The 15,069-nt window shown below is 44.1% G+C and overlaps 1 protein-coding gene across 1 annotated transcript in view; it reads right to left on the bottom strand.

The window, feature by feature from the left end:
- The window catches only part of MYO3A (myosin IIIA), a 308,489-nt gene that overhangs the window by 202,455 nt on the left and 90,965 nt on the right, over window positions 1-15,069 (bottom strand). The window contains exons 3-7 of the mRNA XM_073677531.1: window positions 11,017-11,154; window positions 8,242-8,346; window positions 6,544-6,643; window positions 5,023-5,099; window positions 1,828-1,973 (exon numbers count right to left, since the gene is read on the bottom strand). Of these exons, the coding sequence (XP_073533632.1) occupies window positions 1,828-1,973; window positions 5,023-5,099; window positions 6,544-6,643; window positions 8,242-8,346; window positions 11,017-11,154 (566 nt within the window). The remainder of the gene's footprint in view (window positions 1-1,827; window positions 1,974-5,022; window positions 5,100-6,543; window positions 6,644-8,241; window positions 8,347-11,016; window positions 11,155-15,069) is intronic.

Here is a 15,069-nt window from a genome sequence, read left to right as displayed (position 1 = left end):
CATGCTTTTTGTGACAGGTTGGGAGTCCATTTGTCATTTTCGTCTGGTTATCATCCTGAGTCTAATGGACAGACTGAAAGAAAGAACCAGGATGTTGAACAGTTTTTGCGTTGTTTTGTGGCGGACAATCAAGAGGTGTGGTCTGAGTTTCTGCCTCTCGCAGAATTTGCTCTTAACAATCATACATCCTCCTCTGCTGGGTGTTCTCCTTTTTTTTGTTGTACTGGGAGACATCCGTCTTTTGGTTCGATCTCCAAATTGGGGTCGGCGGTGCCGGAGGAGGAGAATTTTTCTGGTGATTTGGAGAGAGTTCGGACATTTGTACGTTGCAACCTTCAAGAGGCTAACAAGAAGTTCAAGAAGTATTTTGACAGGAAACGTAATGAGGTTTTGTTTACTGTGGGTGACATGGTTTGGTTGTCCTCGAAGAACCTGCGGTTGAGGATTCCCTCTAAAAAACTGGGTCCTAAGTTTGTGGGTCCATTTAAGGTGCTTCAGGTTGTTAACCCGTCTGCTGTTAGGTTGGATGTCCCTATTTCCTGGAAGATTAATCCTGTGTTTCATGTTTCCTTGTTGAAAAAGGCTGATGTATCTGATAGGGAAGCCACTGTCACAGTTCCTCCTGTGGTGGAAGACGGCGAATATGAAATTTCTCGTATCTTGAACTCTAGATGGCATAGAGGGAGATTACAGCATCTTGTCTCCTGGAAGGGTTTCGGTCCCGAAGACAACTCCTGGGTAAGGATGGATGATGTCACTGCTCTGCTAGGCTTGTTAAAGCTTTCCACAGGAGGTTTCCGGATAGGCCCGGGCCTGGAGGATCCGGAGGATCCTCATAAAAGAGGGGGTACTGTTAGAACCCTCCTGTTTGTTTTTTCCATCTTGTGTTTTGCGGTCACGTGACCATCTGCCTTTATATTCCAGCTCCGCCCTTCTGGCTGTGCTGGACTTCAGTGTTTGACTGTTTCTCTAGCCTGGTTCTTCTGTGCCTTTCTCTGTCAGTTCGCTTGGTCCTTCTGGGACCTCTAGTACCTCTTTGTCAGTTTGTCTTTGCTGTTCTGCAACAACTTCTCTGTTTAGGAGGTGTCCCATTTTTGTCCCAGTCCTTAGTTCTTTTAGGGACCCCTCCCTTAATGCTATAGGTCTTCGTTCAGACTAGCCGAGTACTAAGGCGGGTCTGTTCGCTAGGAACAGGCAGCCTGCTACATCGTGGGGATTCAGCTTAGTCTTACTTAGGGACAGCTTTCCCCTATCTTTCCTTAGTACATGTTGCAGATCATAACACTAATGTCATGCATGCCCAGCTACTGCTTTTTCAAAAGGAACACTTCAGATCTCCATACTCAGGATTTATTGGAGTCAGAAGGTAGGACTTGAGATCAGCTTATCACATATCCTTAAAGGGGCTGTTCACTTTTGGGGCAATTTGTTTTTTATTTAAATGCATTTTTTTTTTCGCTAAAAATCATTTTTGTAATTGGGTAACATTAAAACATTTTCAGCGTTCACCTTCTTTATCCTCTGTGTTAGAATTTCTACTGCTAGCTGCAGAATGGGCAAAACTGAGAAAACATCAGTGAGCTCATTCTGATGGTCCAATGATAGTGTTTGCAACTCTTATCTGTTTTTTTTTTCTGGGCTTCTCTCAGCTGATGTACAACAACAGAGCACATCAAAGTTGAATATGCAGGAAAACAAAGAGCTTGTAAAAGCAAAACAGTGCAAAATTTTTAATGAAACTGAATTGCAAAAATTATTTTTAGCCCCAAATACATGCACTTAAGTAAAAAAATATATATATACACCACCTTTAAATTGACACAGTACCTTGGTATCTTAAAGAGGGCTCTCATTGGATGCAAGTCTGCAAGGGGAGGATCGCCATCTCCTAGTTCTATGGCTGTAATACCTACAGACCAGACATCACATCTTGCATCATACGTTGTATCCACTTGCTGTTCACACGCTATGACCTATCAAAACAATGAAAGAATAATATTGTCTACTTGTCTTACAATGTATCCTAGGAGATGAAATTCTGAAAATATCTACTGAATTTTCATTATTAATGAATGTGTCTGACTTATGAATCATTTTTCTTAAAAAAGTTTTTTAAGTATCTTTAGTCCATGATATGGATATCTATTGACCAGAGACAAAGCGGTAAAGCTATTTATTAATGGGTGGAGATACTCTTTTTTTTGAGCTTTCCTTGTTCCCCAAAAGAAGTGTGATTTTTCAATGCATTTTTCAATCACTATTTCTCCCATTTAAAATAATAAAAGCTATTCTCATCATCGGTGCGGGCGCTGTTCCAGTGATGTCAGTGCCCGCTCTCCCGGGGCTCTCATGACATTGTTATGTCACGCAAGCCCTGCAGCCACTTCACTCTCACTACTTTCAGACGGAACTGACACCCTGAAGAAGCCAAAGAGCAGCAGCAGCTCTCTCTTCTTCCAGGTATCAGTTTTGTCTGAAGGAAGTCAAAGGGAAGAGGCTGCTCAGGGCCGGCTCCAGGTTTTTCTGGGCCCCGGGAGAAAGAGTCTCAGTGGGCCCTTTTAACACATACACGATTCATGATGCACAGATACGGCGGAGAAATAAATATATAAATATATATATATATTTATTTATTTATTACACATGGCCCAGCCTGCCCCCTCATCCTTCACATACGCAGACATATGCGCGCGCACACACGGTACGCAGACATATGCACGCACACACGGTACGCAGACATGCGCGCGCACACACGGTACGCAGACATATGCGCGCGCACACACGGTACGCAGACATATGTACACATACAGACATACACATAGATAAAACAGACAAATATATATACACAGTCATATATACTGACATTCACATACATGCACTCACACAGACCCATTACTAATATTTTTAATATGGGGATTGGGGAAGCCTCACTCACCTGTCCCCATTCCAGTGTCCTGTCCAGCAGCTCCTCGGGTATGGGGCAGTGCAGGGCCCCCGGCGTGTCACAGACTTCATGGCCCTGGAACATCAGAGGGGCCCACTTGCGGTCGGGTCCGGGCCCCTCCCGCCCATCTGTGCAGGACCTCCGCTCCGACGGTGTTTGATTGCCGGCACTCCCCCAGACATGGCCGCGCACTGTGCGGCTGTGTCTGCTAGTAATGACGCGGCAGGAGCGACACACAAGCACAATTAAAGGTGCAGTGCCGTCGACCCTGCCGTGTCATTACTAGCAGACACAGCCGGACAGCGCGCGGCCATGTCTGGGGGAAGTGCCGGCAATCAAGCAGCGCCTGCGTCCCTGAACAGGTGCCGAGGAAGCGGCCAGGGCCCCGACAGTGAGTGGGCGGGTGGGTGTGTGGGCCCGGCCCCGACAGTGAGTGGGCGGGTGGGTGTGTGGGCCCGGCCCCGACAGTGTGTGGGCCCGGCCCCGACAGTGAGTGGGCGGGTGGGTGTGTGGGCCCGTCCCCGACAGTGTGTGGGCCCGGCCCCGACAGTGAGTGGGCGGGTGGGTGTGTGGGCCCGGCCCTGACAGTGTGTGGGCCCGGGCCCCGACAGTGAGTGGGCGGGTGGGTGGGTGTGTGGGCCCGGGCCCCGACAGTGAGTGGGCGGGTGGGTGGGTGTGTGGGCCCGGGCCCCGACAGTGAGTGGGCGGCTGGGCCCCTCTGATTTTCCAGGGCCCCGGCACTTGACCGGGTACGCCGGGTGCTGACGCCGGCCTGGCCGCTGGTTGACTGTAGGGCTCAACATAACAATGTAACGCGAGCCCTGGGAGAGTAGGCACTGACATGACGCCACTTGCGGGGTCAGCGTTGGTTTCTGCAAACTGGATATTCATCTTACAGTGCACATTGACAGTGCGCTCTGTTGCCGGCACATTACTACTGATCTGAGCCGGCGACAGAGTGCACTATCATTGTGCACGTCGCACAGTGGCAAAGCATAGACTAATCCAGCCCCTGAAATCAACGTCACTGATGATACTTCGTTTGATTACAGTAGTATGCACTGGGATTCTCAAATGAAGCATCATCAAAAAGGAAGTTGTAAAAAAAAAGAAAAGTGGTTAGATAGCGCAGTTAGGGAAGGATATGGAATTTTTAATTACAGTATATTAGAAAATATATTAGATTATGGCATTAGATATAGATTTAGGATGATATTTAATTTGTACTTCAGACTACCCCTTTCAAGACCATCTCTACAGTAAGATAACAGCCTTAGTAGTGACAATGACAGCAGTGACATCAAAATAATAAAGCCTTCAATGATTCTGCCTGGACTTTGGGGAAAATGAAATAAATAAAATGAAAGGAAAAAAAATTGCTTCCCCAAATCCCCCTCACTAATCAGTGCATTTGCTGCTATTACACACCCTAATTAGGACATATAATATATTAAAATATTGTAAATTGTAAAATACAGATATCAAATCTTTTTTTTAGTATTATGGTCTTTGAGTCTTTGAATACTGGAACAATTGGTAAAATGCAAAAAAAAAGAGAATGCATAAATAATAAAAAAATAAAGTGGCATTTGTAAAAAAAAATAAATGTTATAGAACCACGACAGTAATCCAAACAAAAGTTTGTATTCAACGAACACACGGTAATCAGAAGGACCAAAATACTACTGATCTGACATAGTTAAAAAACAGATTGTTTAAAAATGTTTTTATTGAGTGACTTGAAATACTGGTAACAAAGGACAAGTAGGGAACAGCGGCAGGAATAACATTGGTCTTCTGGAGCCACTTTGTTCACTCTGAGGTTATAAAGAAGTCATCTTGGATGAATCATTTATTTTAGTGCTTAAAAGGATTTTCCACTTGCATCAACAAGTAAAAAAAAAAATTCTCCAGTTCTTGACTGATTTTTTTACTCTTCATAGAGGGCAACATTAGTATTTATATTAATATACATGTGCTATACTTCTGATTTTCCTGTTTATAGTACAACTATTAATACAGCAATATTTTATTCTAACTGTTATTGTCACATCAATGTATAAAAAAGTGTAACCAACCTCTGGTGCCATCCAGAAAGGAGTCCCCACTGATGTATTCCTATGGAGACGAGTGTTAGTTAGCTGTGCTGATACACCTGCAGGAATTACATACTGTTAATATTTTTTATGAGGACCGTTGAAAGCTATGAAAACATCTATTAGATAGGAAAGAAGAAACACTGCTAACCTTTAATATTGTCTGAGCCTGCGACATTACCACCACTCAGATTTTTGAGAGGTGCCAAGTATCTGACCCCATCGATCTGACGTTAAAGGGGCTGTCCACTTCTCAGACAACTCCTTCTCAATCCCTATGTTTCCCCACAGCAAAATAATAACAACTATACTTATCTCAGATGCCGGCACCATTCCAGCGGTGTCGGCACCGTCTGCCCCGGGGATCACGTGGCATTGTTGTGTCACGCGATATCTATGGCCAGTCAGCGCTTGTTTCAGTCTCCCTTCTACGGAAAAATCAAGACATCTGGAGGAAGTGAGAGAGAGAATCTGCAGCTCCCACTTCTTTCCTTCTTCAATTGCATCAGTAGAAAAGCAGAGTGAAGCCAGCACTGATTGGCCACAAAGATCGCGTGACATTACAATGTCATGCGATCCCCGGGAGAGCCAATGCTGACACCGCTTGAATAACACCTGCACCGGAGATGAGTATAGGTGTTATTATTTTATTGGGGAAAACATAGGGATTCAGAAGAGGTTGTCTAAGTAGTGAACAACACCTTTAATGATCTATCCAAAGGATAGGTCATAAATATAGTAAGTCTGGAAAATTCCTTTAAGGTTTATGGAAAGAGAGTGGAGGTAGAAATAGCTTTTAGGCTCTATTCTAGGTGGTTTTGAACCTGCACTGAAACTAGGTGTCACGGGCATGTCAGAAGTGACAGACAGTCACCCTGCAGTTGGTTGCAGGAGATCTCTTCATTTGGCATTACAGACAACTTCTTAGAAACTGTATTTTGAGGACCCAGTGGCTATCTTCCTCTGGCTAATTAACACCCTGGCCTGGGTGTACATATACCTGCTGTGTGCAAGAGGGAGGTGCCAACGATATTCATTACTCCTTGTGAAGGCTTGAGAAGGAGCAGTACTTCTTCCTCTCTGGTGCTAGAGAATGTGTGCACATTTCTCTGGAGTCGACTAAAGCTAAGCAATTTTCCTTTGTTTGTCCCTCCCTTGTTGTCTTTAGTGTTCAGTGGAGATTAACTAGTGCTCATCCCCTCCCTTCCCTAGCCTGAGCCTAACGCCAGGGAAAGACAGGGCGAGGTATGCGTGCGGCAATTGGTGAAGAACAAATATAGAGACGTTAGGGGAGACAGGGTGACACTAGATCAGCCTAGGAGGTCTCCACTTCCCCCTTTCCCTAGAGTCTAGGCTCCCTTTCTCTCTTCCCTTTGTGTTGCACTTAGTCTTTCCCACATCTTGCGTGACACTAGGGGCTTGATCTTTGCTTTGGAGCTTTCTTGTCATTCATACCTGCGATATTTTGGCATACAGCTTTAACAATAACTTGTACAGACTTACCGAAATCCACAAGTTTGACACCTCCTTCTGTGGTTAGTAAAATATTGTTCCCCTTCACATCACGGTGAATTGTCTTATGGCTATGTAAATGATGAAGGCCCTTTTAGAAAATAATAATTTTGAACAGCAGAAGAATCAGACCAATAACATGCATATTTGTCCAAGTCACCTATGTACAGTGTTAAACTTATTACAATATACCACATCTTTATATGTGTTGTTTATACATTTTCTACTCCTTAAAAAGAACCAGCACTTGCCAAACGTTGCCTTAAGGTTGTCGCACTCAACCAGACAGACTTGGCTCTACACTGAGAGGCAAACACCCTGAAACAGGCTGCCTGTAGCTGAGTTCCTGGCTTGGTGTTTATCTCTGGTCTTGTTGTAAGGCTCAATACATGTTGAGACATTAACTTATAGTGTAGTGGCTCTCTTAGGTGGTAATTGTGAGAAAGTATCTTTTATTCTGTAAGAGCTAATTTGCACCGTTTTCTCCTATGGAGCATTACCTGTAAGACTTCATACTTTGCTGATGTCATGAGAAGCATCTTGCAATCGTCAAAAAAGCAGATAAAAATTTTAAAGCCATACACGAGTTAACGGGGTTGTCCAGAAGTATAAAAAAATATGACTGCCTTCTTCATTAAACAGTGTCACCTTTGTCCACAGGATGCAATTAGCATTGCAGTTCCTCACTATTCACTTCAATGGAGCTGAGCTGCAACACCAGACGCAACTTATAGACAAATATGGCATTGTTATTTGGAGAAGAGAGCCATGTTTTTCTTTTTTATGCTGAACAATTCCTTTAAGGAGAAATCGATTTAGGCTACGTTCCCATGATTATTTTTTGGTGGTGTTTTTTACGCTGCATATTTTCGAAAAAATGAAAGTAACCAATTTTACTTAAAGGGAAACTGTCACCTGAAAAAATGCTATTAACCTGCAGATATGAGGTTAATCTGCAGGTTAAAAGAGTTGTAAAGCTGCCTGGCGCTATCACTTAGATCCACGCTACCGGGAGGAAATTAACTTTATTCCCCCAGGCAGCGTTCTGTTTTCAGTCACGGGGAGGGCGCCGGCGCGGGTTCAGTCACTGCTCTGTGTATAGAGAATGGTGGCTGTAGCCGCACCTCACACTGCCTGACAGTAGCTCAGCATTAGGGCCGGCTGTCAGTCAGTGCTGGGGCGCGGCTACAGCCACCACTCTCTATACTCTGAGCGGTGACTCAACCTGCACCCGAGCCGCCCCCTCGTGACTGTAACCCAAATGCTGCCAGGGGGAATAAAATTCATTTCGTCGTAGTAGCAGGGTTCTAAGAGCGGGCACCGTGCAGGTTCACAATGCTATTAGCCTGCAGATTAACTGCATATCTGCAAGTTAATAGCATTTTTGCACAATACAGGTTCATTTTAATGGGTGCAGAAAGGGTGCAGAAAATCTGCAACATCAAAAAACTCACCAAAACCTCATCATGAGAACGTAGCCTTAAAGGGCAGAGTCTTAGGTCCTAGTCCAAACTCATTAAACCAACATCAACTGTGTAATCTGGCTCTATGCACAGAGATCTGTCTTACTGTTAGCTTAGCCACAATGATAAATAACATAAAATCAGAACATATATGAGACCTACCTCTAAATACTCAATATGATATTGCATAGTAAAACATTGTATCAGTAGGTACTGCACCTCTTACCATAAGAGCTTCATGCAAAATGTATGCAATGATGGCTTCATCCATTCTTTCTCCTCTCTTCAGAAGACCTTTTGCTAAATCAGTTACAGATCCTCCATTGCACAACTGCAAAAAGACGGAATCAGGATTCAGGCCGGGGCTTCACGGCAACAAGGGTTGAACAACATCTAGAGTGTAGTGTTTCCTTGCACCATCGCATCTAATGATTTCCTATGGGGTCACATTGCAACTTGCGACTTATCGAGACTGCGACACAAATGCTGCAAACTGTGTTTGATTTTCTGTTCGTGGTTGCAAGTTCCATATGAATTGTCTGCTATTTAGTATGATTACAGCAAAATCACAGCTTAAGTCGCAGACAAGATGCACAAATGTTTTTTTCCCGCAACTTGTCAGAGAATTACTGTCACATGACTTTTGTCGCTTTGGAGCCCCAACTTTAAAGTTACTGTCTAGTGAAAAGCTGAAAATGATATGTAAGTCAGTACCCACTGGAGATAATCATCTCCTATTTATTTTTATCAGATCTTGTTTCTGGCTGGTTTTTTTTGCTCATTGTCATTAGAATAGATCTGTGGCTGCAGTGCCTACAGGGAGTCTGTGGTGGTTTGAGTCTTGTCATTGGTCCAGGCAGCTGCTCTCTCCCTTCCCCTGCAGTTCTACTATCCTCTAATTGGATGCTGTCACGAATAATTTGGGGATTCGTTGCAGCTCTGGGTATGCTGTCATTTAAATATAGTTTTTTCCTTTTGGTCCAGCAAGGGTTAATGTTAGTCTCTTGCTGGCAGCCTTTTGAGGACAGTCAGCTGGTATTGGGGGGTGCCACTCCCACCTCCCTTTAAATAGCCACATGATCCATCAGCTGACCATTGGTTTTAGTTCATTGTATGCTGACCTCTTTGAAGGAGCCAGTCTCTGGAGAAGCTGTGGTGTTCGTTGCAGTTGCAGCGGTGAAGTTTTCTGTTGGAAAGCTAAATGTATTTTATGTTGTTATCTCCCATTGTTTGTCTTCCCTTCCTTGTGTGGTCCTATTGTAGTGGTGAGACTAGTGTCTTGCTGGTCTGCGCACTAGCCAGGTTGAGTCCAGGGCCAGCGAGGGCTTAGGCACGTGATCACACATGAGGGGAAGGACCCGTCTAGGGATGATAGGGAGCTTAGGGACAGACATAGGTTGGTGTTAGGAGGAGTCCCTTCCCTAGTTCCCTACCGCTAGGGCCCCTCTTACCCCCTCTATTATCCCGTTGTATCCGTGTGTTGTGCCGTCTGCCGGACATCCCCTTGTCGTTCTGTGACAGATGCTTTGTATAAATTTAATACCCCAGAGTTGGGCATTACTATAACTCTGTGTACTATTATTTATATTATTGAAATGTAATACTATTTCATGTAGGGATTTGTGTTATTGTCACTGTATGTCAGCATTAATTACATCAGCCCAGGTAGAAAGCAGTTAGACTCCTCACTGAGTAAAGTAAGAACCGCGGCACTACTGGACCAAGGTGCTCGAGTAGGGTCCAATATCGTAGTAACATAGAGAGAACCTCGGCACTCAAAGGCATAAATTAATAAAATGTGATGTTAATAGCAGTCCACAGCAAAAAACGTTTCGATCAACATGACCTTCGTCAGTATACCAATTGCTGGGAATGGTGTCAAAAGGGGAGAGTGAGGACACAGTGTCTCAGCCACACAGTTGGCAGCATGGCTGAGACACTGCGTCCTCACTCTCCCCTTCTAACACATACTATGCTGTGGACTCAGGAGGAGTACGGGCCTGGAGGGTGGTCCTCCATAACGGAGATGGGAAAACAGGAATCCTACAACATAATGAAGGCCAGAAGAAGCAGAGATATGGGGGCCTGCTGGGGAGCGTCACCCCAATGGGAAAGAAGAAGACTATCATGTCAGCTTGGATAACAGGATAGGCTCTGTTTACACTTGCTGTTTATCACACCTCATATCTGCCGTTTCCAGCATCTGTCACTAAATGCCCATCTGAGGAACAATGTCATCTGCACATGTTATGTTGTATCACCTATGGCTGTGATTCTTTTTGGCTGTGTTACGAGTCAATGTTTAATTGGTTTTAAAGTTCATCTGCCATCTGAGTCTCCTGTCACCCTCCGCATTAACATCACTGAGCATGCCACCATCACCACCACTAAAGAGGGGACAGTATAAAAAAACAGCCTTAACCCTCGCACATCCATAGCCGTGTGCCCATTTTTTCACTGTGCACCAGAGCGCCAGGCACAGGGCACGGCCACCAAACCCCCATCTGACAGTAAGAGGGATCCGACCCATGCCGGTGTATTGGGTGCCCTGAGCTCAGGGTGTCATATAAACACAAGTCTATCATAGGCTCACAAGAAAGTCAGGACAGAGAGCCGTGTCCATTACAGCAAGGGCAGAATGATTATGAAACCATCCGTAAGAAAAACGATAAACATCCGTTAACCACTGCACAAATACTGGGCGAAATAAGACTTAGTAAATGGTAGCCTGGGGTGGCACTCTTTAAGCCAGGTAGCATTATGATGACACAGCAACATTTTTTGTACAGGGTTGTTCAGAGCTCAGCGTTCAGAGAACTGACAGATTTGCAGCTGATAAAACAGGGATTGTATTAAAACTGCAGCAAGCAGCCCAATAATTTATATATTGATGGAATCATGGTCTCTGTCCCTGCATCACGTTGCTCTCAGATGGAGAAGCAAAAACCTGGTGACAGATTCCTTGTAAATTATATATATTATTTACAAAATAATTGCAAACCTCCAAGACGAGCCACAACTGATCCCCGGTCTTTGAATCTTTCTTGAAATACATTCCATAGAACTTCACAACATTTGCATGATCGGATAAAGCCTTCAGGATGCTATATTCTGCTTCAATCTCCTCATCGATATCCTCCTGAAATTCCATAAAAGAAATTTAAGGCTATATTCATACTAGGTGTTTTTTTCTGCAGCAAAACCTTATCTCTTGACAGGAAAGAAGCAGTATCAAAAATGCAAGTTTTGGTGCATTTTTGCTGCATTTTTCAGGATCCTAAAGTTTAGCTTTGCTTCCACCACAGAAGCATGAACACAGGTCACCAATACAAGACATATGTGAAACCATATTAACCAGAATTACAAATCTAACAGTAGGGGAGATGAATTGTTCAGGAATGGTGTTTCTAGGACACTATTTATTTTCACACTTTGGTCTGCCACTGAGTTGCTCAGAGATTGTTCAATTTCACACCTCCATGGGCCAAAGGTATTGTTCAATCTCACACCTAGCTCAGCCCATGTTTACTTTTTACATATCACTAATTTAATTAAACTCTCCTAATACAAACCGTCATCTCAGGTGACCAAGACAAGATGGTAAAATCACAAAAGTAAATGAGTTTCACATACTGCTCTACTTGCTTTTTTTTCACTAGGAAAGCAGCAAAACCTGATAGCTACTGTACGTTCACACTAGGTGCTTTTTAAGCATTTTTTCACCACCCATTACTTTTAATGGGTGAAAAATGCTGAAAAAACACAGAAAAAAATGAAAGAAGTGACATGCTCTATTGTGCAAAAAAGCATGCAAAGCACAAAATACTGATGACACAAAAACCAATGTGTGTGCATGAGATTTCTGAAATCTCATAGACCATCCTGGTATTGTGAAACGCAGCTGAAAATTTGAATAAAAAAGCATTAAAAAAATGCTGAAAAAACGCCTACTGTGAACATAACTCTACATGTATTTGCTAAATTAGGTTATGTGGAGGTTGTGATTTGCAGTTCCATATTTTGTTAAAATAAATGTAATATAGTTTAAATTAAAAAAACTATATACCGTATTTTTTAGACTATAAGACACACTTTTTTCCTCCAAAATTTTGGAAAAAAGTGGGGGGTGCGTCTTATAATCCGAATGTATATGGGACTGTGGCTGGTGGGGAGTGTGGGGGAGCGGCAGTGGCGGAGGAGCGGCCAAAGGAGGCAGGAGCCGCCTGCTGCAGTCTACACTGTGCCCGCTACTAAAGAAAATGAATATTCACTGCTCCCCACGCCCATGATCGTGAAGAGCAGTGAATTTTCATTTTCCTTAACAGCGCTCACACTTTACCCACAGCGTGTCTCCCACAGCGGCCGACGGTCAATGTGCCCACTATTAAAGTCCATGAATATTCACTACAACACACTCCCATGGGTTGTAGTGAATATTCATGCACTTTAATACCAGGATGGGAATGAGGGGTGCCATGCATACCAGGATGGGGATGAGAGGTGCCATGCATACCAGGATGGGGATGAGGGGTGCCATGCATGCCAGGATGGGGGATGAGGGGTGCCATACATACCAGAATGGGGGATGAGGGGAGCCATGCATACAAGGATGGTGGATCAGGGGTGCCATGCATACAAGGATGGGGGATCAGGGGTGCCATGCATACCAGGATGGGGGATCAGGGGTGCCATGTATACCAGGATGGGGGATCAGGGGTGCCATGCATACCAGGATGGGGATTGAGGTGCCATGCATACCAGGATGGGGATGAGGGGTGCCATGCATACCAGGATGGGGGATGAGGGGTGCCATGCATACCAGGATGGGGGATGAGGGGTGCCATGCATACAAGGATGGGGGATCAGGGGTGCCATGCATACAAGGATGGGGGATCAGGGGTGCCATGCATACCAGGATGGGGGATCAGGGGTGCCATGTATACCAGGATGGGGGATCAGGGGTGCCATGCATACCAGGATGGGGATTGGGGAGCCAAGCATACCAGGATTGGGATGGGGCCACGTATAACAGAAAGGAGGGGTCATATATACCAGGATGGAGGATATTAACAGAATTGGGGGGCATTACCCCAATACCAGTGTCAGCAGCAGACTCTCTCCCCCATAACAGTGCATCATGACCACATTTTTTGCTTAAATTTTTTTCTATTTTCCGACTCTAAAACCTAATGGTCCGGTGAGTCTTATAGTCCGAAAAATACGCTAATATATTTTCAATTTAAATACCCTGCTTCTTTTTGGGCCCCTTAGGGCTCCAGGGTCTGGATGCGTATGCAACCCCTGAACCTATTTTAGTTACGCCTCAACCTGCTTCTACATTGACAGCTTACTGCCCCCTATAACCGCCTACTCTTATCACTGACCAAAACAGTGGCATGGATATGTAAAATTACAAAGTGCGGCAATATGACCAATGTCACAGCAGTTTTACCTTTGTTTGGGGGGTCACGATACTGTATGGAAAGCTGTATTGGGGGCCACTGTTGGGATATTATACTGTGTTGTGGTCACCATATTTTGCCAGATGGTTACTGTAGGGTCATCATACTGTGCATGTGGTGAGTGTTATGTAGGAATTCACTGTGGGGTATCGTACTGTGTTTGGGGGGCATTTTTGTTAGCATCATACTTTATGGGGGCAAGGAAAGGGCAATCTAGGGCTTCAATGGGAGGAGGAAAATTACTCTGTAAGGGCTGCACAGTTGTAAGATATGCTATTCTGTGCTCCACTGAATATTATTTTTTTTGTTCTTTTTTTGCGGTGGGGGGGACCGATTAGAAGTTCTGCTATGGGAGCCCATGATTTTTATGTACGGCCCTGCTCTGTATGCCTCCATCTGAGATCAGATATATGCATAAATATGGAGATCAGATACAGCAATTATAGAGGTATACAAATACACACTGCTATGGCAGCTTTATCAGTCCTCCATACAAAACGGACCTGGAATATAACCGTGTCCAATTTAACACTATATAGATTGTTACACTTTACAATTTTAATTTACGAAATCAAAAATAGTCAGAACTGGCAGTTTTCTGTTCAATAATAAAATGAAAGCATTAAATTATTTTTTCAAAATATCCCATCATTCCAATCTAAATGAATGACATAATATTTTATTACCAATCAGAGTTCCCCCTAGAGCAATAAATCAGTTAATATTTTTGTGTTTCCTGAACCAGCAAAACACTAAATGAAGTGTAAAGGGCAAATGTCCATCAATTCTCCCTTTTGGTAGATTTCGCTCTGTTGGGGCACGGGCTCAGAATGAGCTGGGGAAAAAATTATACTATTTTGTATGACATTTCACAAAACATAATCTTTGTAAGTAAATGACTTTTACTCTTCAGATCAATACAATGTAATTTTATTTTCCTTGAAATTCCCAAATACATATCAAGCATATCAAACTGTGATGTAGACTTCAGTCTGTACAGCTATTGTTAGGTCAGATACAGACAGATAGATAAATAGATGAATGATAGATGCTACTGTATATAGATAGATAACACCAGTGGCGTAACTAGAGTCTGATGGGCCCCGCTGCAAGATTTGGACCGGGGCTCCCCCCTATCCTGAATGTACAGTATATATATGTCCTCCACCCTGGTATATGTTCCTCATCGTAGTAGATATGTCCCTCATCTTGGCCCCAACCTGGCATATACAGTATGTCCCCCATCCTGGTATATGTCCCTTATCCTGGGCCCCACTCTGGTATATATATCCCCAATCCTGGTATATGTCCCTTGTTCTGCTGCTGTTCTTTAATGTATAGAAAAAAATAAACTATTATTCTCACCAGGGGCGAACATAGAAGTCATGGGGCCCCATAGCAGAAGTATAATGCACCAACATAGTCCTCCATATAGTATAATGACTCGCCTCCTGGGCTGTGGGGTACTCAGGGCCGGGCCTCTGGATGCGGATGGGGAGTAGTAGTGGCGACCCGGTCCCGTGCTCAGGGTGTCAGGCTTAAAGGGGAAGTTCCGACTACGCCTCCCGTGGATTGCGGTCAGGGGTAACCGC

Source organism: Phyllobates terribilis, unplaced genomic scaffold (genome assembly GCF_046119375.1).
Source record: "Phyllobates terribilis strain yellow unplaced genomic scaffold, ASM4611937v1 Scaffold_4__5_contigs__length_816908805, whole genome shotgun sequence".
Taxonomy (NCBI): Eukaryota; Metazoa; Chordata; class Amphibia; order Anura; family Dendrobatidae; genus Phyllobates; species Phyllobates terribilis.
The sequence above is the reverse complement of the archived record's forward strand: the minus strand, read 5'-3'. Positions and strand labels throughout refer to the sequence as shown.